At 45.3% G+C, this 26,628-nt stretch overlaps 1 protein-coding gene across 1 annotated transcript; it reads left to right on the top strand.

Moving 5' to 3' along the window:
* The first annotated feature begins 50 nt into the window (after window positions 1–50).
* Window positions 51–24,065, top strand: rem2 (RAS (RAD and GEM)-like GTP binding 2). The gene is made up of 5 exons (XM_041949129.1): window positions 51–767; window positions 3,218–3,554; window positions 5,780–5,853; window positions 14,180–14,357; window positions 22,416–24,065. Exons 1-5 carry the CDS (start codon window positions 756–758, stop codon window positions 22,742–22,744), a joined length of 930 nt encoding a protein of 309 aa, XP_041805063.1. The 5' UTR covers window positions 51–755; the 3' UTR covers window positions 22,745–24,065.
* Window positions 24,066–26,628: the final 2,563 nt, after the last annotated feature.

The following is a 26,628-nucleotide window of genomic DNA, read 5'->3' as shown; positions in this document are numbered from 1 at the left end:
CAAGAGGAGTCCCTCTGCCTCCCCCTGGCGGCGGCCTCAGCTCACAGCGGCAGGAACGGACGGTCCGCCGTCAAAGCTGTAAGGAGCACACCGGGAAAAGCCCGGAGAGGTGTTTACCCACACCGGCGCCAAGGCTTCTGGATGACCGGAGCACCTGCGCGCCTGAGCTGATGTTTACACCGGAGGAAGGAAACGAGGGGCGCTCCTTCACCCTCACCGTCCCTCCCTCCACCTCCAACTCAACCCAACCCAACCCATAACAGGATCACCCAGAGAGAGAGAGAGAGAGAGAGAGAGAGAGAGAGAGGCAGGTATTAACTGGAGGTGGAGAGGACAGCGCAGTCGCTGCTGGCCGTCGGGACTCCTAAACAACAGAAGGGGATGTTCTGTCATGCTGATGGCTTTCTTTCTTCTTCCTGCAAGAACTCGCTTCTTCTTCCTCCTCCTCCTCCTCCACACGGAGACGCAGGTGTAGCTTCTTTTTTCGCCCTCCAGCCTCTTGCCACCTATCCCAATTGTCCATGCGCCGCACCTCACCTCTCATTTCCAGCCACCGAAGGAGGGTTTTACGCGCCGGAGAGGGAAGAGTAACATCATGTCAGATGAAACGCGGCGCGTCTCCTTTGTGCGCCGCCTGTTAGCGCCGTGGTGAACGTGATGCCGGCTCTGCGCCCAGCGCTGATGACTTGAACCGGGCGGCACAGGCGCCTGCAACTCCAGCACTTGTTCCATAAAGAGAAGACTTACAGACAACCATGGCTGACCAGGTAAGGCCACACATCTTTTTTTTTCCTCCATTAAAGCCACCCCGTGCGCTCGGCACAATAGACCCAGACTACACACGCGCGCACGCCAGGTAGACTACACGCGCACACACACCTTCTAACGTGGATCCAGCACGAGACGTGATCATTGTTTGTGATCTGTGCGCGTGTGAGGGAATTCGGCGCATTTTCACGTCTTCGCCCTCAGGATCTGGTTTTTGCAGAATGATTACACACTTCCAGCGTGTCTGTGCTGCTCAGCGGCGACTTTCTTTGCGCTCTCTGTGCTGGATTTTCTGTTTTTCTGTTAGGAGATGGATCAAGGATGTGTTGTGGTGCTGGATCGCAACGAGCCGCGCAGGAAACAAAAGTGCAGGAGACGTAACTGGGCTGCAGCTGGTAGAGAAGCAGCAGTCGGTGTAATTGGGCTGTAACGACGGAGGAGTAAAAACATTGCCCGTGGTATTAATTTTGTATTGTGCACTGTTGTTTGCCCCAGTTTCTCGACAGCCTGGCGAGAGGAGGAGATTAACCCCTGACACACCGGCTCAGCCCGCGGTCAGAGGTCCCTGTCTCTGCGTGTACAGCTCCCCTGAGCGCCGCTGACAATAGAGGCCATGCTTAATTGATTAGCTCGTTCAATTAACCTAATTGAGCTACCTGAATGAGGCTGCAAGAGTGATGTATGGGTGTGTGCGTGTAAGCAGCTATGTAAGTGTGTCACAAGCAGCCACACCTTGTATGGAAAAGAATTATAATACTGTGACATATAAACTCATGTATTATATACTGTAGGCTACTTCATTACACTGCATTACACTGCAGTCTACACTATTCTACACTACACTGCACTGTACAATACTACATTACATTACACTGTATACTATACTATATATTGTATTTTATACACACACACACACACACATATATACACACACACACACATATATATATATACAATGTTATACTTCATTACACTACATTGCACAACTGTACAACAAACACTATACTATACTACTATACTGCACTATGCTACACCATACCACAGTATGTCTTTCATTTATTTCATACTGAACTATACTATCTTTACAGAACATCACATTAAACAATACTGTACTGTATCATATGATGGTACATTACACTACACAATAGTGTACTACATTACACAATACTTTATTGCATTATACTACACTAGGCTGCATCTATTAGACCATACTATACTGTAATATATTATACCATTCTACACTATACTATGCTTACTACACTAAACATTCATAGTATCAATGCTGTACCAAGCTAAAACAATATTTAAAGGATGTTGTGAAAACAAAGCAAGGCCCTGAAATGTCTGTGCTATAGGAGTCAAAGTTACCTTTTCGTTAGATACACCTGTACAAACAAACAATCTAGTGTAATCCAGTACAACAGGCCTGAGATAAAGCCTGACTCTGAGCATCTTAAATAGTTTGTGTTGACACCGTGTCACAGAGGCGTGACTCAGCTCGTTGTAATTTGGGAGACTTTCTTCTGTTCGCTCTCTGCTGAATTGGATTGCATAACATTCTGACGTCTGTATCCGTCCCCTGTAATTAAGCACCGATACTGTACTTAGCTTTTCCACAGGCGGATCCTGGGCTCCAGATGCCCAGGGGTGCGGCTGGAGTTAGATTAATTGCTGTATTAATATTGATGAGGGTCTTCTGTGGTTGACCTGCTGTGGCTGCAGACGCACACACAATATTATGCAAATGCACACATGCACTTACCCACACACATGCTTTTCTCAGCCAAACTATTGTTCTGGAGACAACCGCCGACAGCGTTCCCTTTCTTAAATTACCAGAGATGGAGATAAAGACTTTATGTTTCTGACCTATTTCAGTGTGAATTCATGCTGAAGACACCATGTGTACATTGTACAGTACAGATCCACCTGACCACACGTGTGCCCTTATTACACACTGCTGCAGCCTCTTGTCCTCTGTCCCTCCCCCATGCTTCTGTCTCTATAAACCTCCTCCTCCCTCTCTTGTCTTCACCTCTCTCTTTGTGTGTGTCCTTATCAACCTGTTGTCTCTTCGCATCCTTCTTATCTTCTGTCATCCTTTCAGCAGCCCCACCTGGCCCTCTCTCATCTCGGCCCCCACCCCCCTTCTCCCTCCTCTCTCAGGCTTCCCTCTTGCCACGCTCTGAATCTTCATCAGCATCTTTCTCTGCCACTTATCTGTCTCACCTCCACTATAATCACCTCCCTCATCTTCACACACACGCTGGAAACACCCCCCCCCCCCCCCCCTCCCTCTGTGATAACATTAACCAGAATCGACATTGTAACAGGTAGATATGCAGCTGGACCTTTTGGATTATTTTAAAATGCTATCGACAACAATGCCAGATGTGTGTTGTGTCTTACACCTACTCTATGTGTTTTTGTTGTCTCACTTTCATTCTAGTACAGTATGTTTCTCACCACGGCGGCCCCCCTCCGCCGCGGAAGCACCCCCCTGCCTGTCAAACACCAGCTGCGGAGGGAAGAGGCCGTGTCCGAGGACTGCGATTGGATCCCGGGCTTGGAGGAGCCGGCCACCTTGCCTATTAGTGACACAGCGGTGCCTCGGGATGAGTCCTTCAGCCAATCGGCAGCTGCCCAGCCGGCTTACCACAGCCACGGCGGGGCCTTGAGGATAGTGCTACTGGGACAGAATGGCGTGGGCAAGTCGTCGCTAGCCTTATCTCTGGCCGGGCAGTCGGACAGATCCCTCTCTATAGACTCTGAGACACAAGCATGTGGTAAAGACCTGGACGGGGATTGGTGTGGTGTTTTTGTCTGCATGTGAACCTGTGTTAGGACTGGAAAAGCTTTTTAAATCAATCTCGAGGCTGAACGTTGGAAAAGACATGATGTGGAGTTAAAATTCTCACAATTCCTTGCTGACTCAGATGTCGGTCTCATGTCTGTTAGCTAATTATGTAACTGGGGGCCATCCATCTGAGCATAAAGACAACGAGGCAACAGTTAGCCAAAGGTAAAACTATCTGCCCAGCTGCACCTACCAGTTTAGGTTTAAGCCTTTATGCTAAGCTAAGCTAACCAGCTGCTGGCTTTAACTGCATATTTGGCATACAGACATAACAGTGGTATTGAAATTAGTATTGGCAGGTAGATGTTTTGTGTTACCTTTGAACAGGGCCATGCTCCTTATGCTAAGTGAAGCTGCTAGCTGTAGCCTAATATTTAATGGACTGCTATGAGAGTAGTATTGCGAATAACGGCGTTTTCCTGTTTGGGTTTATTCTCTTTCATCAGTTCCCTCTGCTTTGGTACCTGTCACTCAGTAGGTTTGTCTGCCAGACAGCTCGCTGCAGCACCGAGGCTAATCAGCTGTGGTCCTCAACCATCCAACCAGCCGATCGATGACTCACTGTCACCAAGACATGACTAGTCCCCCTAATGCATGAAGCTGCCTTGCCCCTGACTCATGCCATACAGTATTCATTACTGCCCGTGTAGTACACTTGGATTCATGCATCATAAATGGACAGAAAAAGCACTTTCATCCGAGGAGCTTGTGCACACTTCCGTCATGGTGTCTCTCATCCTCATCTGGAATTTATATTAATAGCTACATTATTCTAAGAGCCACATGTCAAACTTGCAAAGTGTAAAACAACGCTAATCAACACCTATTTAATGACATTTTTTGAACAGATGCTCGAGCACCATATTACCTCTTTGAGAGGGCTCACGCTTCGCCAATCAATACGTGTCCTCGCAAAGTAATTACCAGTACAAGACAGCGCTGATTAACACCAAGAGATGTGGTGTGCTTGCAAGGTATACGTGCGTTATTGTGCGTTTTCCCAAACTACTTCGAGCTGCTTTGGCGTAATGTGTATTTTAAATGCTGCCATGCAGTTGTGAGTACTGTGTCTTCTCAGGTTGCATTGATACAGTCAGCTCACAGTTTGGTGCGACACACCATGCAGGGTTCATGGTCAATCATTTTTTCCACCAATTTAGAACTAGAGTTTTTCATTTTCATGCAAAATGCTTTTTGAAGCATTTTCAAGAACGTCTGGCATTCTTTGTTTTTTTTTATTATTGTCAACATATCTCATGAAAAGACCACAACCAACAAAGAATCGAGCCTATTAGCCAGGATTGTACATGTAGTCAAGTTGAAATGAAAATTGTAACCCCATCATGCTACACACATGTATATATACAAATATTTAGAATACAATAGAATAGAACAGAATAGAATAGAATAAAAAAAGAAATACAGTTAAACAACAGACAGTTACTTATATACATGCTATATACCTTGTATTGCTTAGTTGTCCAAACTTGGTGTGACATTCTCCTTCATGGCTACTGTAGGTTATTTTGTCAATCCCACGTACATCATCCTGCAGCCATAAAAACTTGATATTGCAGCAAATGTATATCAATAATGTAGAATTAGTAAATAGTCCCCAACACATGCAGTATTTACTCTTGTTTGAAGCTGAAGTATTTAGCTGAGGCTCTTTGTCTAAGATTGACGTTTTCAGTGGGCACAAACGGGCTTCAAGCTGGGTGCCAGAGACAGGGCAGGCAAGCCAGAAAGCACTGAAGGATGGATTAAAACACTCTGGTTTTGGTTTTCTTTTCGTGCCGTTAGTTCATTAAAAAAAAAAAAAAAGAATATCAGCAGGCGTAGCCTTTGAATTGGAGAATAAAAATAACCAAGAATACCCTCAAAAAGACAAGGAAGAAATTTTTGGAAGCCCAATTTAGGTTTCTGGAGTAGGTCAAGAATGTTTTAGGACCTGTACTGGCAACATTTTCAGGCAGCAGTTGAGACCACTGGCATTTCACTTTAGTTAATATTGCAGTTTAAACTCCACAATTCATACTATCAGATATTGTATTGCAGTATGTAGTGCAATGGCAGTGCTGTGCAGTGTGTGCTGTCATGTTTTACTCTGCACTTGGTGCGTGCTGATGTGTGTCACATGGGTTTTGCTTGCAGGTGAGGGCTACGAGTGCACAGTGACCGTCGACGACGAGGACAGCAAAGTCATCATTTTCGACAACTGGAAGCAGGTGAGTTACTGACTGTCAGCTTCACACCTCAGCTGCTCTGTCTTCATCCTGCACGGTTTCTGCCCCCTCCCTGTCTTTTTGAGCTCTGCTGACGTCTTGCTCTCTAAGCCACCTTTCACTTACTTTGGTTTTGACGTTCTTTGCCTGTACTTCAGGAATGGGAAAAGCAATTTGTTCAATTTCTGTGACGGGCAAATTATTTGCGTGTATTCAAGTGTAAAGAGTGTGTTCATACTGTTGCTTTATGTGTGCTTTTTATGTGTGTGCGTGCTGCGCTGTGCAGGGAATCCTGCAGGAGAAGCTGTGCTCACTGTACTTGAGCTTTTTGAAGTTCTGTCATTTGGAAAAATGGAAATCACTCTCTTGTTAATCTTACTTGTTTCAATTCAGCTCTGCAGTTAACGAGAACATTTTGGCGAGGGCCAAAATTGCTGCGGCCACGCATCATCAGCCTTTTGAGCTGAACAGTGCGAATGCAGTAATACGACCCCGTGGCCATGATTTTTGAGCAGGGAAAACTTGAGCCGCAGCAGGCAGTGGCAGAGGGCAAGCAGTTTGTCAGAAAGCTCTTTGTGACACTGAGGACATCACGCAGGATCAAAAAGCATGCTGATTAATAACGTGATGGAACGGGAGGGCACTCAAATTAGTGTGTCGGGTGGATCATCCCTGATGCATGTCCGCTCGGCCTCCAGGGGCTCTCCCCTTAAGGTTAAATTATTCACACGCAGCTGCATTTAGCTCTGGGGAACTCCTCTGAAAGCTAGCTCATTCCTCCACTTCATCACTTTTCCTGCACGCTCCCTCCTCTCTTTCTCACCCCAGATTTTGTTGCCGTCTCCTCCCGCAGCTGTCATCATCTCCACATCTCGCTGTCCAGTCACTCTCTTTGTTTGTCTGTTTGTTTTTGTGGTGCTCGCTCGCCTCTCTCCACTGGCCCTTTTCTGCCACGGCGAAATCTCGCCGAGAGTTAATTACATTTGTTATTCTGTGCGTGTTAATACAAGGCAGCGCATTAGAGTTGAAGCAACAGACGCAGGCCAGCGGGAAGCTTGGAATAACTCCAGGGCCGTGAGCGGTGGGGGGAGGCACAGAGGACTGGACAGCATCCCAAATCATCCGCCAATCCATGCTCATGTTTTTGTGCTTTTTTTGTGGTAATGCCCGGAGATAAGAGACATATATATATATGCACACAGAGATACAAACTTACACACACGGAGTCAGGTGTGGAGACAGATGTTGTCCAGTTACCTAATCCATGTTGTGGCCTTGGGCTGGCACAGCATTAACTGCCAGTCCCAAGAGGCAGGGCTTCTGGCCTTGCAGCGAGCTGTAAGTGTTCTCCACGGGGCACCCCAACCTACACCCAAGTTACCATAGCAACATGCAAAGACACACACATACGCTCTCACGTACACACACGCAGGGCCGACTTAATCACTCGCTCACGCATGAGATCATGCTAGAACAGTCAGCATCCGACACTGTTGGCAGTGGGGCTTCATCCGCTCTCTGGCCAGCCCGATCAGCGCCTCATCAGTCCCTTGCTATGCAAACTGCCTAAAAAGATGAAAAACTGCTACATTCACGATTGTTCCTTCAAGGGCTTTCTCGGCTTGACTCGCGGCTGACTGACACATGAAGGTCGAGCCGGAGCTGTAATTTTCCCAAATGCAGCTCAGGGAGTGGTGCACAACACGCCGCAGGTAGAGCTCACTGTAAACGCACAGGCATGTAAATATATATGGCCGTGCCGGTGGACGCGGCGTGTACATGCAAACGTGTAAAACACGGCGGCATACGCATGCACAGAGGGCTGAGAGTCTGCTTAGCCAGACGCTGGGACGTTGTCAGTGTTGTTGAAGTCACGGGGGTTGGATGGTTTAAATAAGTCATCCGTGTGCCCAAAATAGAAACACTGGCACACTTGGCCTTGACCTAGCCAGCCCATGCTATCCTTCGCCTTTACAGTGACATTGGTTGTGTAATGTGGCCCTTAAACAGCAAACTGGGTTCTGTATGTGGGGAAACAAGTGCGAGATTGAGGTCACTGAGGACCAGAGGGCCCTCTCACCCTTTTCTCTCATGTGCGTTTGTCTGTGTGTCCGTGCACGTGTCCGAGCTCTGACTTTCCATTATTATTTGATAGTTTGAAATTAAAATATTTATTAAAGACAAGCAAAAGGTTCAGCCCGGGGCCTAGCAAAAAAAGTAGGCCAGTGATATGTATGCGTGTATTTGTCAGCGTGCAATGAGGAGAATTTGCTGCTGCCCTGGAGGACGGGATCATTTTTTATGTTAAAGCAAATTAGAGAAAATGTTCAGGATGTAATTTGGAAGAAGATAATTGCTGCTTGACCACATTCTTTTGCTCGATTAGGAGGGAAGAAAAACAGCGTTCCACCATCCAGTTCTTGGAACAGGGACAGATTTTGTGATTGTGCGTTGTGTCTAGGGACTTCCCTCCCTGGACATTTTTCTCCCTCCTGTTTTGCTGTTCTGTGGAGTCGTTCTGGAATATTCTTTTCTCATTTCTTGCCCTAATCCATATTAGCTATTACACCTTAACAGTTTCCACCGGGAGTCATTTCTCAATTTGTTTGCGTAGAATTTAAGGGATAAATATACACTATAAAAATCTTGTTGCAATGTTAAATGGAGTTTGTTGATTGCAGGAAGCATTATCATCTACACAAAATGTTATTAACCTTTCAAAGAAAAGTGCCATTTGAGTAACTTCAGATAGAACCGTATAATTATATGGTCTATATTACATTATATTAATGAAGCAATGCTTGTGTCCTGAGGGGAAATCCTCATTCATCCCTCCTCCACGGAGAGGTCAGAGGTCAAACACAGGACAGCAGCCCTGAAACTGGTAGGGATTCAGGGATTTGTTAATGGACACATCAGCAGGGTGGAGGCTCCACATGCCGTCATGATAAAGCTTGAATTTGGGTCATGCAGGGACACTCATTACACCACCCTCCTGTGTGTGTGTGTGAGGTGGTTGGTGGTCGTGACATACAGTAGTTTGCTCTACAGTGTGTCTCTGCTGTGATCTCAGCTGCATTTGGTGATGATGTGGTCATTCATGGCTGTTGGTGCTTGGCTTACGCACTGCTTACGTATGTGTATTTGTGTCTGCATGTGTGTGTGTGTGTGTGTGTAGACCAGTGCAGGCCAGATGGCCTCTGTCATATATTTCCTTGGGGAAGCGTTGTGTAGCAGAAAGTAAGGTGAGAGAAAAAGAGCAAACCCACCACCGCTGCATTCCAGCTGCACTAAGCTTTGTCATTCTGTTATCAGATTTTGACGCAGCCGCCAGAGCTTCTGCGTCCTTCCCTTTTCCTTTCGTTCTTTCATTCCCTTCATCATCACCCCTTCATCTTTATCGATCCGTCTGCTCTTGCATTTTGATCTAACAGGCAGTCAGACAGATAAAATGCAAGCCCAAGAGTCAGATGTGTGCAAAGCACACATGTTTGCTTTTGATAAAGCAAAATGGAAGCACGAGCGTGTATTCATCGGTGCTTGTGTGCGCACTCCGTGGATGTTTGTGCAAGCAGGTGGGGATGTGTTTGACCTTTTGTTTCCATGTAAAGGCCGTAAGCGGCTTTGCTCATGTGTCTTGCTCTGCAAAGCAAATGGCTTTGGAGGCAACAGATTGCAATAGTTTAGGTTCTGTGTTCAAGGCAGTGGGGAGCATGTTGTATAATGAGGGTTGCACAAACACACACGCACACAAACTCAAAATATGGCCAAATGCTGTGTTTTCTGCCTTTTTACGCAACTGGAGGGAATAATAGTTTGAGTGCTCACAGAGCCACAGCACGTTATGCAAATGATGTCTGATAAGTGATGCTTTGTCCTCACTGTTAATGGTTGCTGATGTATGCCTGGATCCAGCAAGTTGTGTGTGTGTGTGTGTGTGTGTGTGTGCATTTGAGTGCATGTTAATGCATGTTCGTACTGTCTGGTGTGTGTTGTTTCTGGATGTATAAAAAAACTTTCAAAAAAAAAAATTCAAGTTCATTCCAGTTCAGTAAGATGTTAGAGGCTGTTTTTCAGCTACTGCAAACTACAACTCAGCTGCAGCTTCTCACTGGACGTGTAAACCTCCTGTTCTCATAAAATCAGGGCCGAAGCAATGCTTCCTGTCAGGTTTTATTGGATGTGTTTTTCTTATCTACATCTGCGCCAGAATCAGGAAGTTTGCGGCAAAACGAATTCTTAGAAAGCCTGGTTTGTGACACGTTTTATTGGTGGAGATAGGCCTGTCTGACTGCGAGCGTCCTGTTTTTGAAAGCAGTATTTATCATGCTGTTTGAAAGCCTGAGCGATTGCCCCACTGGACTGTGTTAAAACAGCGAGAGGCTGCAGCAGAGCGGAAGGACGAGCTCGCCCAACACATCCCTGTCATATTGTTCTACATTATGCGTTAATGTTGTGTTTACGGCTTCAGAAATTCAGCACAAGTGGCATCATGTAGGCTAGATTGTAATTCATGGCCGTGAATGATAGGCAACAACGTGAGGCATTTGGCAGATACATCTCAGGATGGAGCCCAAAGCAACAATCTCCCACCAAAAATAAGCCCATTATTTATTCATCATATCAATACGCAGCCAACGTTGTGAGTGCAGCTTTGAATACAAATCAGTGTCACTATTACAGTTGTGAACTTTTGCTGTGTGACCATCTGAGCACGAGTATCTGTGTTCATGTTGCAGTATTAGAGCACTAGCTGTGCTTATTACAGCCATGACTGTGATTGGTGAACATATTGTGTCATAATCTTGACCTTCAATCTGTTGCTATAACAGCCTCCGCTCTTCTCTGAAGACTTTCCGCCAGAGTTTGGAGCCTGGCTTCCATTCAGTGTTCACAGTGTTCAGTGAGGTTTGGCACTAAATGTCTGCAGATCATTTCTTTGTGTTGGAACACATTGTACACTGTAGCCTTGAAGCTAAAGTATTTTCCATAAGACGGAATATTCACTGCTAAATGTGTAACAATCAGATGTAAAGTTTAGAAAAAAAAACTTGTTAGGTTTATTCATTATTACTTCATCTGGGTGTTAGGGGCATCACATTTAATTGACAGAGCTGCTAACATGCTAACACGAGGCTACAACCCTGATCACACTTTGATTCAAATAGTGCTAAATCCTGACTGACAGAAATCTCTCATGTAAATTTACCAAAACTGTTTGAAAAGTGTCCCTTTATGTTTGATCCCATGACGAAATGATTAAGAAAAGAGGCTTCCAGGGTCTTTAAGATGAAGATCCCTTAATTGGATCCGAGGGTCTTAGACCAAACCATGAAATACGGCCCCACACCAACAGTACACTGAAGTACATGTAGACCGAATATGTGTCTGCATACTTTTGTCCATGTAGGCATGAAGATGCCAATCAAGTGAAACCTCTCAAAGCATCCATATTTCAGGAAAAGGGCCTGATCAGCCATACTTGCTCTTTGTTATTAACATGATTTGATTAATATCTGCCTGAATGCTCGCCGATCTGCGCGTGTGATGTCAGTGTTACTGCATGTGGGCTTGGCTTTGTGTTTATGTGTTATTCCATGTGTGTGTGTGTGTGTATGGGGGTAGTAGGTACTGACAGATGGCCTGCTCTCTGTGGACCGAGAGGAGCTGCTTAATCTGGAGAAAGAAAGAGAGAGAGAGGGAGGCAGAGAGTTGGCACCGTCCCATGTTGCTCTGCCTCTGGTTGATAGAGAGGTGTAGTTACTTGGCCACACTTTTCCTCCTGAAGCCTCGTGGCGCTCCTAATCGATGTCCGCTCTGTGTTTGTACTCCTTTGTTTACAAAGACTGGCCTCTCTCCGTTACTCCCTGCCCGATTCGGTCCATTCTTCCTCCTCATCCCTAAATCAGACAGTGACAAGGCCGAGCCGCCTTGCACGCCAGTGCCTCCCTCCCTCCCTCCCTCCCGTCTCCGCTCCCTGTCTTTTCCTGTGCGCCGTCAAACAGACAGAGCGCCAAGGGGCTCCCCGTGAATTTCCTGCTCCGGGGTCTGATCCGATACTACTTGGCCACTCGAGACAATGTGAATTTTTCAGGCGTCTGGAACTCCCTGGAGGGCAGGAATTTACCTTCGGGGCTGTGGATGTAGGGCAAGGGCATCCACGCACTCACACACACACACACACACACACACACACACGGACTATATGCAGCTCGGAACAGATTGGCTTATCTGGTGGGAAAACATGTTTCCATATTGATTCAGTCAACAGCGTTTATGGCTTCGGAGTCCTATTTCCATTTAAAATACAACTTGATTGTGTTTGCTGTCCCGTAGGTCCGACTTTTGCAGGGTTTTGAAATAATACAATGGAAAGATATGGATGAAAGCATAAATCAGCCGTCAAATAAAATTTTACCACTTCCCTCTGAGTGTGTTTACAGTTAAATCAAGTAAAAAGCTTCTGAGCTCAACACTGTAATATAAACTTTATTTTGTGGTATTTCCCCCGAAACAGCGAGCAGAAATAGTCTGTTGACACAGTGGTAATACTTCAGATTTCATTTGAAGACTCCAGTCACAGCCTGTGCTAATTCTTTACTGGCTCTCTGCTTCATCGACACAGACCAGGACTTTGACTGGCACAGCACTGTGGAGTCTGGGCTCAGGTTTCTGTCTTTGGCAGAAAATAGTTTGCATCGATTGTGCTTGTTCAATTTAAGATTAAATGTCTTGAAGTTGCTTGAAGCTCTTCGGCCCCTCAGGCCGCAGGGGTAAAAATGTTAAATCCAAACAACTTCGAAACTTTAAGTGCCGTGAGGATGAAGAGGCTTCTAAAAATATCAAAAGTGGGATGGTGGATTAGGTGAAGGCAAATATTTTCCATGAGATACGATGTTCCAGACATAATAAAACACAAATCTGGTTAAACAAGGGGAAATGTGATGTTGTCAACCGACGTGGAAAATATTTCTGTATCTAACTGTACGGTGGAATACTTACAGCTAATGGTGTTTGCACATCCAGCACACAATGCTAGAGTTTATTTGCCTCTTGCTACCTGGCAAATGTAAGTCCTACATTCATTCAAATGCTCAAATTCATTTATTTGACCTGTTTTTTTGGACATATCCGACCTTTTAGCAGTTAAATGCTTGACTAAGTTAACCGGCTAGCTGCTTTCATGTCTGCCTGCTTGGCAGAGCAAGGCTGATGAAGGCAGTAAGACTGAAACAAAGAGCAAAGTTTCCTTGAATCAGAACAAGCGGCTGATAGATGCTAAAACGCTTCATAGAGCTGAGGGGGGATTTGAAGTCGGGTGTTGATGCTTGGTGGGTCTTTCATATTACATTTGACCTGTTGTTCATGTAAACAGATTTATTGGCGCAGCTGTAAGGGGGGGCGCTGGGAAGCACATGGTCGATGTTTGGCCACACTCTGAACAAAGACAGTTAATCATCTAAAAAGCTGCGACGCTGTGTGACACAAATGATGCATACCTAATCCACATGACCACAGGCCTCAGACTTAAACCCAAAATTGGATTGGATTTTACCCCACAGGGAATTCAGTCCACTAAACCATATGGCAATCCCTGCATCTATCACTCATCACATTAGCAGACCTCTGACTGATACAATATTAATGATAATAATAAGATATTATTATGTGGGGCTGCGCTAAATAATTGGGTCAACAAATAATGAGCTCAGAGGGATTGACCATGAATTTTCCTCAGATATGATCACTTTAATTGAGGTTTCATTGAAGGTACAGCCGGGGGAGCCTCGTCATGACCTGTTTTACTCCCCTGACCCACCTTCGGTGCAGTGCACAAGTGGCGGGCAGAATCAGGGAGGGAAGGCGAGGGAGGACAGAGATGGTCCCAGGCAGTTCCAAGCTGCTGTTTCTGCTAGAGCCAGTCGGGCTAATTGAGCGTCTGTGACAGGAAGCCCCGATGGGACGTTGGTGGTCACCGCTAAAAGGGTCAGGAGATTCAAAGCGAAGCGTGACATGCATACAGTAAAGCTGAGCGACGCCTCCTCGGCGTCCTCTCGTGGGACAGTGATAAAAACTTGAGTGCCTGCCTGCCTGGCATTGGCACTGATGTCCTTTCAATGGCTAAGCTCCAGCACAACAAAGCGAGGACTTGAGGTGGAATCTGACTTTAAAACTGCTGTCCAAAGACAAGCTGTCACTCTGTGGATGAGCTGTGTGACACTCCGCACCTATTCAGCTGTCACCGGATCAGTCCTACATGTATGCAGTGCTAATCTGCTCCACCGGGCTGCTGTTTTATTCATGTGTATGTGTGTGTTTGCATCCCCAGGACCTGTCCACTCTGCAGTGTGATGTGTGCATCCTGGTCTTCTCAGTGACAGACAGGCGGAGTTTCCACCGCACCGCCCAGCTCCGCCTCCTCCTCAGGGAGTCCCAGCCTCACACACCAATCATCCTGGTGGGCAACAAGAGCGACCTCGTCCGCTCCCGGGAAATCAGCTCAGAGGGTAGGTGGAGGGGGGGGCGGGGTCAATTAGCCGTTCGCTGAACCCCTCTGCCTAACAGCCATTGTCCAATCATAGCTCAGCAGCCATAACTAGGCATGGCAGGTCTGGCATGCTATGGATTTCTCTGCATGCTGAAGCGGAGCACGTGTGCTTACAGTCAGGGAGATACACAGAATTGCATGGAAGGTGGTGCCTTTTTTAGCCTTTCCAAAAGCAAAACAAGCAAAAAATGCAGGGAATGGATCTTACAGTGGGTTTATGTGCTCGAGGTAGGCTCGTCCCACTTACTAGGTTGGGGAGGGCTGAGCGTAGGAAACAATTATTTTACATCTGCCCAGACACAAGCAGTGATGGACAAATACCAGGCTGCTGGGTGAATGATGCAAGAGCAGAGATACACAGGAAAGATTTGAAATGGACCCTCTTCTTTTAAATGCATTTCAAGCTGCTCTCCAAACGGAACATCTCGAACAGAAAGCATCTTGTAATTACAGTGATCTGGTAGATTATGATATTTTTTTTTATGCTGGCTATAATAGATATGAGTGCCTAAATGCCCAAAATGCAAATGTGCAGCTATTATGCACACGCACACTTACACACTTCCCCCCTAGAGAACAATGGTAGTGTGCTTTGTACGATTACTCATCTGTGCCTTCTATTTAGCCTCTTTTCTGCCTTTCTGTGTCTTCGCTCATCTGTCTGTCTGCCCTGGTATTTTCCCATAAGCCCCTGTAAATCTTCCCCCAAGCCAACATCGTCTCCATTAGAAAGACTCTTTGGGGATCTGCCTTTGATCAGCAAAATCAATTTCTTCACTGTTAACAATATCCAGGGATAAATGCTCCTTGTGGGAAGAAGATTCTATCGTCTGTTGTTGTTGCACATGGGTACAAATGTACACTGTCTATAAAATCCATCCCCCCCCTCATGGATTTTTAAAGGTTTTATTGTTTTGCTGTATTGAGTTGCACTGGGTGTGATTAGGCTTTTTGACAGTGATGCACAGAAAGACTCTTTAATGTGAGAGAAAAAAAACAAATATACATACTGACCGACATTTGATTCAAATAGAAAACACAAATCAATTGATTACCCTGGTGTTAACTCTTATGTTGACACTCATAGCGAATACAAATATTGTATGGATTGTCATTAAAATGTGTTTCAGCAGACGACTCTTAATGACTGTGGGGATCTGTGATGTTAATATCAGCACCAGTGGGGTGACACATGTGGTTTTCAGTGAATTGTCTCAACGAATTTTGGATGGATTGCCTTAAAAGCTGGTCCAGACGTGTCCAATGGGATGAATTGCACTCACTTAGTGACATTTTTAGCAGATGATGGCATCAGATGAAAAGTCAGGGATCATCTTTGTGCAATAATTTAGTTTATGACCAAATAATCCCAAAACAACATTCCCATCAGTCTGAGCTGTGCTTTATGTGAATAAGCAAACATTAGCAAGCCAACTTGCTAAACCGGTGAGTGAAAACATTGACTAAAAACAATACCTCCTAAATGTCATGTTGGCATTAGCCTTTTGTTTGTGTTCCAGCTGCAGCTTTCTGCATGCGGGGTTATTCTGACAGACGTAAATCTGTCATAATAAACTAAATAATGTCTGTAATCCAGGTTAAATGCTTGAGTATTTTAAAGGATAAGATGTAGATTTTCCAGGAACAATTACATCATAAAAGCAAAAAAATCATTCCAAACAAATCCACCGTGAGATTATTGAACATCTAACAATCATAAATGGGTATTTAAAAAAAAGAGTGTCCGGGCCGACCAGACGATCCACATTCAGTGGACTCAAGACTGTAACCGCAGCCAAAGTTGCCCCTGTTAAATATTGATGGGCATGAATACTTGATGCAGGGGATGTTCTATATTATATTATTGTTTTTCATTGTCAAGGAATCCTCATTTCATTCACTGTGATTCACTGTAATAAAATAATTAGGGATGAATATTTATATAGAGACATGTAGGTGTTGTCTCGATGCAATTCAAAATACAAACTGAATGAGTCCTGTGAATCTAAGAGCTCACGTTTTTTCAGATTTTGGCACGCCACAGTGAAACCAATTCCACTGAAGAAGAAACACACACTGCTGTACTGAGTCCATTTCAAAGCACTGGCAGGACGTCCCATTGTCTGAATCCCATGAATGGTTCAAATAGGAAGCGGGCACAGAGTGACTTTAGTCGAAAGTGAAGACAGCCTGACAGCACGGTTTGACCTTGATCTGAATTTGACATAAATTCAACACTTTCTCTCTGTAATTTCTGAGTACTCACAGTGTACATGTAGTTTGAAAATGCATCCACTGTCACGTACTTCAAATATAAAGACGCACATTTTGCTGTTGTTGCAGACATTACTTATCCTCCTCTATCTAATCCTCTGGAGGGGCTCCATCTCTCTGTGTCCCTCAGCGCCTCGTTTTGTTTTGTTTTTTGTTTTGCTTTGTTTTTTTTTTTCCAGATGGCACGTCTCTGTTTGGATTATCTCCCTCTTACAGGACGCTGGCGCTCTTACTATCTTTATGTATGTTTGCACTCATCATACACAACTGCTTGCACACACAGCCAAACCTCTCCCTCCATCTTCTCCCTGCCTGATGTCAGCGAGGCTGTTTCAAAGGGACGCCTGCGACGAGAGGGACGAGGAGGAGTGGCGGAGGGAAGGGCGGATGTGTGACATCATGTGTGTGCATGAACAGGAGTCTCAGTTGTGGAGATGCGTGTCTGAGAGTGAAGCCTGTTTTGTTGCCCTTGAAAGACCCACTTTGAGTTTCATTTCTCTTTTTGAGGTTATTTTCTGGGCTTTTTGCCTTTTTTGGCTGTACATTCACAGAGAGACAGGGGAATGGGGTCAAGAGCTCAGCCTTGATACACTCTACCAGGTGAGCTACTAGGATGACCACACTTTGAGCTGTCCGACCTTCACACTGAGGAGATTTCTTACAAAGGTGCTACATCAATACACCGGTTTTTCCATAAATCAGTAAGGAGACGTTTACTTCTAATTTTTCTGTCTCCATAGCCCTCCTTTCCACTATGATAGAGGTTATTCTGTATCTCTCCTTTGAAAGGTGATCCTGGCCTGCCTATTTTGTCAAATTCTGCCCTTTAGCAGCGATTCAGAAATGACTAAATTACCTCCCTAAACCACTGTCGCACTTCCTGAGAGGCTTTAAAGGTAAATTGTCTCATCTGTAATTTGTAGAACTTGTTAGTGTCCAGAGGTGAACTCAGCTTTCAGATACAATAAAAGTCTCAGTGTCCAGATAGCAGCGTGGCGTTCACTTCACTTGACTCGGCTGCTAATGTTAAAGCGTTTTTGACGCTATCGCTCAGTCAGCCGCCTCCCTGCAATGTAGAAAGATTGCAAGTGAAGCCGAAGCCACTGTGAACCCACTCCTTTACTCTTTTTTTTAATGAGTTCTCTTCCTTTTGGTTTTCTTGCTGCAGAGAGACGTAGGCTGTATGAGTGACACCCACTGCCCTCGCCTCCATATGAGACCACAGCAGAGAGGCTGGGCAGGTTGAGTGCACCTACATCACAAAGTCATCCAGACAGCTAACGGCCCTGATATTTTCCAGAGGAGCTGCTACGGGCTGAAGCAGAGCTAAAAGGAAGGGCCAGGAACATGACTGAAATGGGACGATAATGCTCCGATGTACGCTAGAAAGACAGAATCTTTCTAAAGCTCTGGAAACATTTACGTCTGATACCAGGAAGTGAGGTAGTAAAAGAAATAGGCTTTCAGACAAAGCATTCATCAGTTATTTTACTGTAGTATACTGCACAGTACATCTTAGTGCATCTTTAATGTTATTTGAGCAAACTGCTTGAAGTTTGGGCTGTTAATGCTGCTACAGCTGTTGAGGGTTATTAGTTAACAATTAAGCTACACCTGAATTTCTGAAAAGTGATTCAGGATTTTGAAGTCCCCCTCCAGCCTAAAATGTGCTTCTCTTCTTGTTCCAACAAGTTAGAGCTGCGCAGAATGACATATGTGCAGCGTTTGACGCTACAAGGCTGTTTGCACATTCATCTGCTGGTCACTGAAAATCCAGTTTTAAAGAGGCGGGCCTGCGAGCGTCATCTGTGGCATCACAGATAGTTTGGAAACCAGTCCTGGCCCAGTGGAACCCTAAAGCCTGCACTACACAGACACTAATGGCCTTTTCAGCGAAGTAGGAGACATCTTGTGTCAAACCGTTTAAATGAGGGAGAAGGAGTAGATGTCATTTTAATGATTTCAACAAGATAATACAACTTTTTTTGGAGGGAAAACCATATCAGACATAAACTAGTGTTCAAAGTAGAGTATTTTATATACATCTTAAACATGTCTGTAGGGGATCTTTAAATATATTCAAGAATCATCAGCAGTTGTCATTTAAAAACATTTATACTATCAGTAACTGTATTGTCTTTATTATACTAACCCATTGATATTTTAACCTAATCATACAACAAGGACGTGCAACTTCAGGTTTGCAATATTGAGAGCTGAGACAGAGAGACAGTACAGTCACTGGAGGGTTCTCATAAGGACGCAGAAACACAGATGTGTGTGTGTGTGTCTGTGTGTGTTTATTGTGCGGAAGTGCAGAAACCACAGTTTGAGGTCAAATCTTGTTTGGTTTGCATTGTTGTGCAAGTTAAACAGAGGCAGCAAGTGTAAAATGCGTGCGCGTCGGTGCCTCCACATCCCTGTCGACTCAAGTTCGCTCTCTGTTGTAGCGCCTATCTAATGACACGAGTGGAAGGGAGCGAGAGGGAGGGAGGCGGGGAATGAATAATGAGAGATGCCTATACTCAGCATATTCGCTCTTCATAAAAAAAAGAAGAAGAAGAAGAAGAGCCCAGGAGCAGGGATGTGGTCAGCGATATGGAAATGCCCCGTCTCTGTTCCCGGGGCGCCTGACAAGGATGTTCTTGTGTTCTCTCTGGACAGGCCACATGTATTGTTGCTGATATGTGAGCCTGACGGAGGAAGCTGCCTGCTCAAAGCCTCCATACAGAACCTGGAGCCTGAGAGCGCTGAAGTCATAAAGTCTATTTATGGCATGTGCGGTGACACTTCTATTCTGCTGCCTCTCACCTTCCCCCCTTGCTACATCTCTCTCCCCGTCCATGACACACACACACACACACACACACAGTGACACACGCGCTGTCACACTGGCTGCGTATGTATCACCGGCTCAGTGTGGCTGTGGTGTGGCCCTGCTCCTCAGGGCTTTGATTAATATGCGCTCTGGCTCCGTTTGCTTAGTCGACATTCTTTCTGTCTGTCTCCTCCCTCTGTCCGTCTGTCTCTTTCTGTCTCCTTCGTCTCCTCCTGCTTGTTCATTTCATCTGCCGTCTTGCCTGTCATCTCCTCTCAGCATCTCGGTCCTCTGCTTTTGTGACTCATGTTTCTTCCTATTCGTCTCCATGTGTCTCTCACTTTGTCCGTCTCTTTCTCCATCCCATGTTTCCTTTCTCTGCGTTGGGGCACAGGTAGGGACCTTTGGGTGGCCCTCTGCCTCCTCTTCTCGTTTCCTTTCATCTCATCCCATCTCACGTCTTCATTTCCTCTGTCCTCCTGTTTCCTCCTCTGTCCTCTCTTCTCGTCTCCTTTCCTTTCCTCCTCTCACCTCCTTGTTTCCTTTCCTTTCCTCCTCTCACCTCCTTGTTTCCTTTCCTTGTTTCCTCTCTTCTCCTTTTATAACTATCTTCTCTCCTCTGCTCTCTTCTGTTGTTTCCTATCCTCTGTCTCCTCTCCTCATTTCTTTACCCCTCCTCTCCTCTCTTTGTTTCCTCTTCTCTTGTCTCATGTTTCCTCCTCTCTCCTCATTACCTTTCTTGTTTCCTCTCTTCTCCTCTGCTTGTTTCCTCTCATCTGCTCTCTTCTCCTCTGTTGTGTCCTTGTTTTGTCTCATCTCTTCCTCTCGTCTCCTCTCCTTCCCTCTCCTCTCCTTGTTTCCTCTACTCCTGTCTCTTGTTTCCTCCTCTCTCCTCCTCGTTTACTTTGCCAATCTCCTTATATCCTCTTCTTTTGTTTCCTTCTCTCCTCCCCTCATCTCCTTTCACTGTTTCCTCTCATCTCATTTGTTTCCCCTCCTCTTATTTTCTTATTTCCTGTCCTCTCCTGGTCTCCTTGACTCCTTATCTTGCTTCCTACCCTTCTCTCCCCACTCCTACCTCCTACTTTCCTCTCCTCCTTCTCCTCTCCTCTTTAATTTAACAGCTCATAAAGACTCGCTTCAATTCAATCAGCTGTCCTGAGTATTAGGATAAGCCCTGTTGATCTGGTTTGGGGTATTTTTTCCTTACTCTTGCCTCACCCACTATTAGGTGACACAGCTGTGGGTCAGCAGCTGCTGTGCTGCTGGATTATTACAGCCAAATCAAATTTAGCTCTGTTTTTTTGTAATACCTGTGTAACACTGTAGCAACATTCGGTATGTTGATGCAGCCACACAAAAAACGGATTAACAGGTTACACTGCAGTGGCTGTCGTGCAGAATGTTAACACGGTTTTAACTCGATTTAATGAGGCACTTTAATGACTTTAATATCTCAACATACAGGACAACCCTGGACTTTTTTCTACAGAAAATCTTGATCCAACCCAAAACACACCACACGTTTATATCTGACAGTTTGGGTAATTATTTTAATACTCATCATCTTTCTCTCAAAGGAAGCTATAATTCTAATTTTCCAGCAGAAAATCATAGAATAAGAACTAATGGTGACAGTTAATGGAAAAAACATGTTGTCTCCTCTGCAGCGTTCTCAGTTTAAAATCACATTGTGGGCAGTAGCCACATGCCTGTTCTTCTTGAAAGGATTCCTCATTGAAGTTTTGAAGTGCTTATCTTATTTAATTTGCTTTACTTTTGTTCTGGGTTTTTATCCTCTTCAAGCAGATGATTTGAGTTTTTCGTTTCAGTGCTTACTGCGGGGTTTTGTTGTGAACTTGAATCACTTTTCTATATAGGCACACAATCAAGGCAGCACAAAATCTTTCCGAACCCACATAAAAAATTCAACCTCTTCCTGCTGCCTACACTTTGCATTTTGAATTCATGCAGTGAAAGCTTATGCAGTTATTAATTCTGAATATTCTCATGACCTGTTAGATACTGACTGAGCAGTGCGGCTGAAGTATAGCTGATCTGCTGCAGAGTGATCTGTGTCTGTCAGCTATCCTTATCATGCAGGCTTGTTTGACCAGCAACACACAGACACTTTTAGCTGAGATACTGAGGCTTGTCAACAGCACGTTTAGTCACCTGTCCCTATCAAGGAGAGTCACATTGAGACAGACACCGTTTTCCCATTCGTGCTGCAGCCAAGAGATTTGAGCTTAAACAACTCAGCCAGTGGCAACATTAACCCCATCCTGCCATCTCTCGCTCTCTTTTCTTTGTTGCTTTAAATTGTAGCACACAGCCCTCATCAGTGATTGGAGGTTAGTCAGTGACATGTAAACTGATCTATCTCCATGACAACTGAGCAAACTCCACTTTCACTAAGGCGAAAGTGGAGTTTCCTGTTTATCTTACAGGTGATATCGATCATACAGAATGTAAACACATTCTGATCATTCATCAGTTTGAACGTATGCCTCTTTTCGTAGTCATTGTAATAAATCACAGTCCCCCAAAAGCAGACTACTTCTCTTTCACTGTTGTGGCTATCAGACAAGATTTCAAAATCACACCAAACAGAGAGGAGTGGCCCTTCCTCACAAAGGGAGATGGTGTAGATTGACTACATTTATCACAATCTGGTGCCGAAGAAGTGACAAATTAACACTTAAGCCTAACAGAGTCTCCCAGACAGCAGTGAGGGAGCTGTCGATTCAGAGGTATTATCTCGTGGTGATGCACATCACACAGCAGCTGGGTTGCAAACAGGCTGTGGATAGTTTTATGATCTAATGTCCTTAAATTTCACACTGCCTGCCTCTAATTGCCATTTGCAGCTGCCTGTGTGTTAAGCCTCAGTCATTTAAAATCTACCTCCCTCTCTCTTACCAGAGGCCCAGTCCAGCGCCATGATGTTCGACTGCCTCTTCATGGAGCTCTCAGCCTCCCTGGACCACGGCACCAACGAGCTGTTGGAGGCCGCGGTCCGGACCGCGAGGGGCGACTGCGTGGGCCCCGGCTGGACCGACGGCGACCCCGGGGCGGGCCGCAGGGAGAGCCTGACCAGCCGGGCCAAGCGCTTCCTGGCGGGGCTGGTGCCGCGCTCCTATGGTCGAGACCGGGACCGGGATCGGGGCCGCTACCGGGAGATGAGCCGCCACCGGGGCAGCAAGATCCTCCGCCAGAAGTCCCGCTCCTGCCACGACCTCAGTGCACTGTGACACACACATGCAGACACACAGGCAAAGAGACACACTCCCACACATGTACACACACACACACCAGACTGAGAGAGTGAAGCGGGAGGTGCAGAAGATGGAGAGGTGGAGGAGAGGATGAAGTGGAGGATAATAGAGAGGAGCAGATGACTAAATGTAGAGACAAGCAAGAGGAGGAGACTCGCATGAGTAGAACAGTTAGAAGAATGGGAGGAGAGAAATTTAGCAATGGCAGATAAAGGTCAAAGGGGGGAGAGAGAGTGAGAGGAAAAGATTAAATCAGGCTGAAATCAGAAATCAATTTTAAAAGAGGAGGAGGCCAGGTTTGATGGAAAAGCAGAGGAACAGGTAAGGAGGTGAGCAGTATCATTACCTGATGACAGCAGGAGAGAGGGGAAGTTAGTGCTAGTGGGGAGAGTCACATGAAGACGCTAGCTGGACATGTGGTGAGGCGCGGGGGGGCAGGGGTCACAAACAGACACACACCCAAGTAGCACGCACTGATTACGTAGAGACTGATAGCAATCTAATGTATTCCTATTGTAAACCCTGTTTTATAGCATGCCGAGTAGACGATCTAAGACATGACCCTGTAGGTTTTACAGTTACTGTACATGATACTGGACTGGCTGCACCTCAGTCAGCCAATAGCTAATGCACAATTTAGCTAGTGTCTCTAGCAATGCCATCTCAAAGGCAAGACCCTTTATTTATTATTAAAGAAAAAAAAAGCTCCCTCTCTGCGCATTTTTTTAAGCCACACTCTTCTCACTGCATCCACCTTTCTGTCCCGTACTGATTCGGAGATGTGTTAGATTTTTCCACCAGTGGCATCCGTTCATCTGTGATTTTTATACAAGGATAAAAACATCAGCGGCCAAGCCATATTCTTGCTGAATGCATCACGAGCGATCAGCACAAAGAACCCTTTACCGTAGGACGGGGAGCGGAAAGAGACAAAGGTCAGAAGGAATAAGACGCTGGCAGAGACGACCAGGCTGAACTGTTCTTCAGCGGAAGCTGAGTCACGGAGCGCTGGGATGAAGCAAAGGAGGACAAACGAGAGAAAACCTAATCTACCTGTGGCTGTTTGATGTTTTCATTTCCCTCTTTTTACCTGCTGGCATTATTATGTGTGTTGAGACTGAATTCTGTGGGGGCTGGCCACACAGGTGACCCAAGGGAGAACGTTCTGGAAACGTTGTTCGGATATCTCGTCAGGCGTGGCGGCGTCACTGACACGCGCTCACTCGTTTGTCACCGTCTACTAAGCACTCTCGTCTTTCCACTGAGAATAAATGATTTTTTTGTTTGACATCCTGAACGAGTGTCTGGGGTTTTTTTTCTAACAACGTTATGAAATGAGTGTCTCATCACAGCCGTCGCCAGGTTGAGAGACGGCACGACAGGTCAGGATGACTCACAGGTCCTGTAGGCAGACTGGGAGAGGCCTCTCAGGACACTTCTTCCATTTAGGACCAAGCAGCAAAAAGATGCAATGTCGACACTTTGTGAAAATAGACAAAGCAATTTATCACTGCCCTGACTTCAACACATATACAGAGCACATGCATTTTGGGAGATGTGGCAAGCTACCTGCTGCAGAAAACTATCTCAGCTGTTTATCCATTACTTCAAACTGGCTATCATCAGTATTTTTATATGGATCACAGTGTGAAATGTGATAAGAAAGGATCTTCACTGCAGGTTTCATTGTTTGGCTGTCCGGCCCACGACTTTGGTTCATCGTCACTGCCCTCATAGCATCGTTTTCAGCCTCAGCAAACAGCACGCGAAGACAATTAGCGACATGCTGGTAAACACAGTGGAGCATTTAGCAGCTACAGACCCATAATTCCCTCAGGATGTCAAGTTCACATCTAAAAGAGGGCAAATATTGCACTTACATTCATCTGGTGAATGGTAATGATCAGTAAATAAGTGACTGTTTGCTAATAAGGTCGCACCTTCTTAATCAGCTTGAAAGGTGGTGATTTGTTGAACAGGCCTTTCTCACAACAGACGTTTTGACTTGTTTTGTAATAAAATGCTGCATTGCACCGTTAATGTTTTAGTCCTCCATTAACAAGTCAAATATCTGCTAAAAGAACAACGTGAGTGTTCAGACAGCCACAAACACAGAACACTGAAGTTCACTGTCAAATCAGTAGAAGAACCCTTATTTTGTCTTTTGTGTGTAAAGATTTAATTAAAAACTAAATTAAAGTAAAAGTAAAGTCCTTTTGTCACTTGTTTCCCCAATATTGTTCAGAATGAATTAATGAATGCGTCCAGGAGCATGAATTGGGGGTTTCGGCATAATAGAAAGACTTTAGTTCCACTGCTCTCAATAATCCACTGAGGAAGAAGAAGAAGAGGAAGAGCTTTTCTCAGGGACTATGCCTTCAGTAGAAAGTAGTTCCGGTGGGAAGGATGTTCACAGTGGGCTCTGTGGATTGTCACTAAGAAGGACATTGTTTCAGAGAAGTGATGCTGCCCTTGATCTTTTTTTTAATGTCATTTTTATAAGTTGTGCCTCCCAATGATATCTCAGCTCTGCTGGAGGTCGACATGTCAACAGGTGATATCTAAAAACAAATAACATTGAAGCTATCTGCATGGCTAAATACCACCAGGGGCAAGTGAGAAAATAGATTTTCGCCTCAGATGCTGCAGTTTTACCTGCTTTTGTTTTTTCAGTCACATTTTCCATGCAGTCTGGTCTAAAAACACAACACAGGTATTACTTTCCCTCCCTCCAAAGGAAGTTAAGGAGACAGGCTGTGGGGGACTGTCTACACCTAAAAATAACCATGCAGTGGCTGGTTACACCTGCACCAGCTCCAAAAACAAAGTTAGCATCAGTTACATTAATGATTCATGGATCGACAGGCCAGAAAACAACACGTTTGGATGAAGTAGGATTGATTAATGCTAAAAGCTAGTCCCTTTGGATGCAGTTGTCTGCGTCGTCAACATATATGAGCACCACAGCTCATGATCTAGAGGATCAGGGTTTGATTCCCCATCACTGAGTGTATAAGTTCTCCAGTACTCGACTGGCCTGTTCCTTCAACAACAAAGTCACATTTCTGTTGACAGGCTGTAAAATAACAACTATGAAAACATCTCCATCAGCCTCCCCTCTGTCTGCTCCACCCTAATTTTTAGCAAGTGCACAGAAGGGCCTCAGGCTAAAAAGCACGAGCACCGCTCCCTACAGCCGATCGCATAAGATCACATCAGATAGCTTTCGGCCTGTGATGCTGCTCCGGTGACTATCTGGAGTGGATAAATGGGAGGACTTGAGAGGAGCGCAAACTGGCAAAGAGACAGAGGGGTTGAGGAGAGAGAGAGAGAGACGGGGTTGGAGAAATGCTTTGAGGAGTAATGGTTGCTTGGAGACTGTTGTCAAGGAGACGATGAGTCCTAGAGTCCTTTGGCATCTCAAATGTCCTATATTTACGTTGATTTTCAGAAAGAGGAGGGTTTTTTTGTTTGTTTTGCTGTATTCCCCCGGTAGGTGAATACGAGATGGACGGCGATAAGCGCACAGATAAGGTGAACTCTTCAGAAACAGCCTGGATTTTTCTACAATGTGCCTCGCAGAACGGGAAATGACACATAAAGGATTTGATCATACTTAAACAGGTCAGATAAGTGTCAGATAATAGCAGCGTTTGACAGCTGCACAGGAGCCGGCAGGAAGCAGAAATGAAACGAGAACAATATGATACCGCTTCTTTTTGTGACACCCTATCAGTCTCTCAAATCGTGACAGACACCCTCCCTCTCTCTGTCTTTCTGTCGCTGACTCATTCTGTGGGCATTTACTGTGATTTTCGGGCAAAAGAAGAGAGCAGGGAAGACAGAGGGAGCTTAGAAGA

This window comes from Chelmon rostratus, chromosome 12 (assembly GCF_017976325.1).
Source record: "Chelmon rostratus isolate fCheRos1 chromosome 12, fCheRos1.pri, whole genome shotgun sequence".
Classification (NCBI taxonomy): Eukaryota; Metazoa; Chordata; class Actinopteri; order Chaetodontiformes; family Chaetodontidae; genus Chelmon; species Chelmon rostratus.
The sequence above is the reverse complement of the archived record's forward strand: the minus strand, read 5'-3'. Positions and strand labels throughout refer to the sequence as shown.

What these genes read in the sequence shown, in the direction of transcription:
- rem2 (XM_041949129.1), top strand. An exon ending in CTCTGAGACACAAGCATGTG is followed by an intron (nt 3,555 to 5,779) that starts GTAAAGACCTGG and finishes TTTTGCTTGCAG; the next exon opens with GTGAGGGCTACGAGTGCACA. An exon ending in CCGGGAAATCAGCTCAGAGG is followed by an intron (nt 14,358 to 22,415) that starts GTAGGTGGAGGG and finishes CTCTCTTACCAG; the next exon opens with AGGCCCAGTCCAGCGCCATG.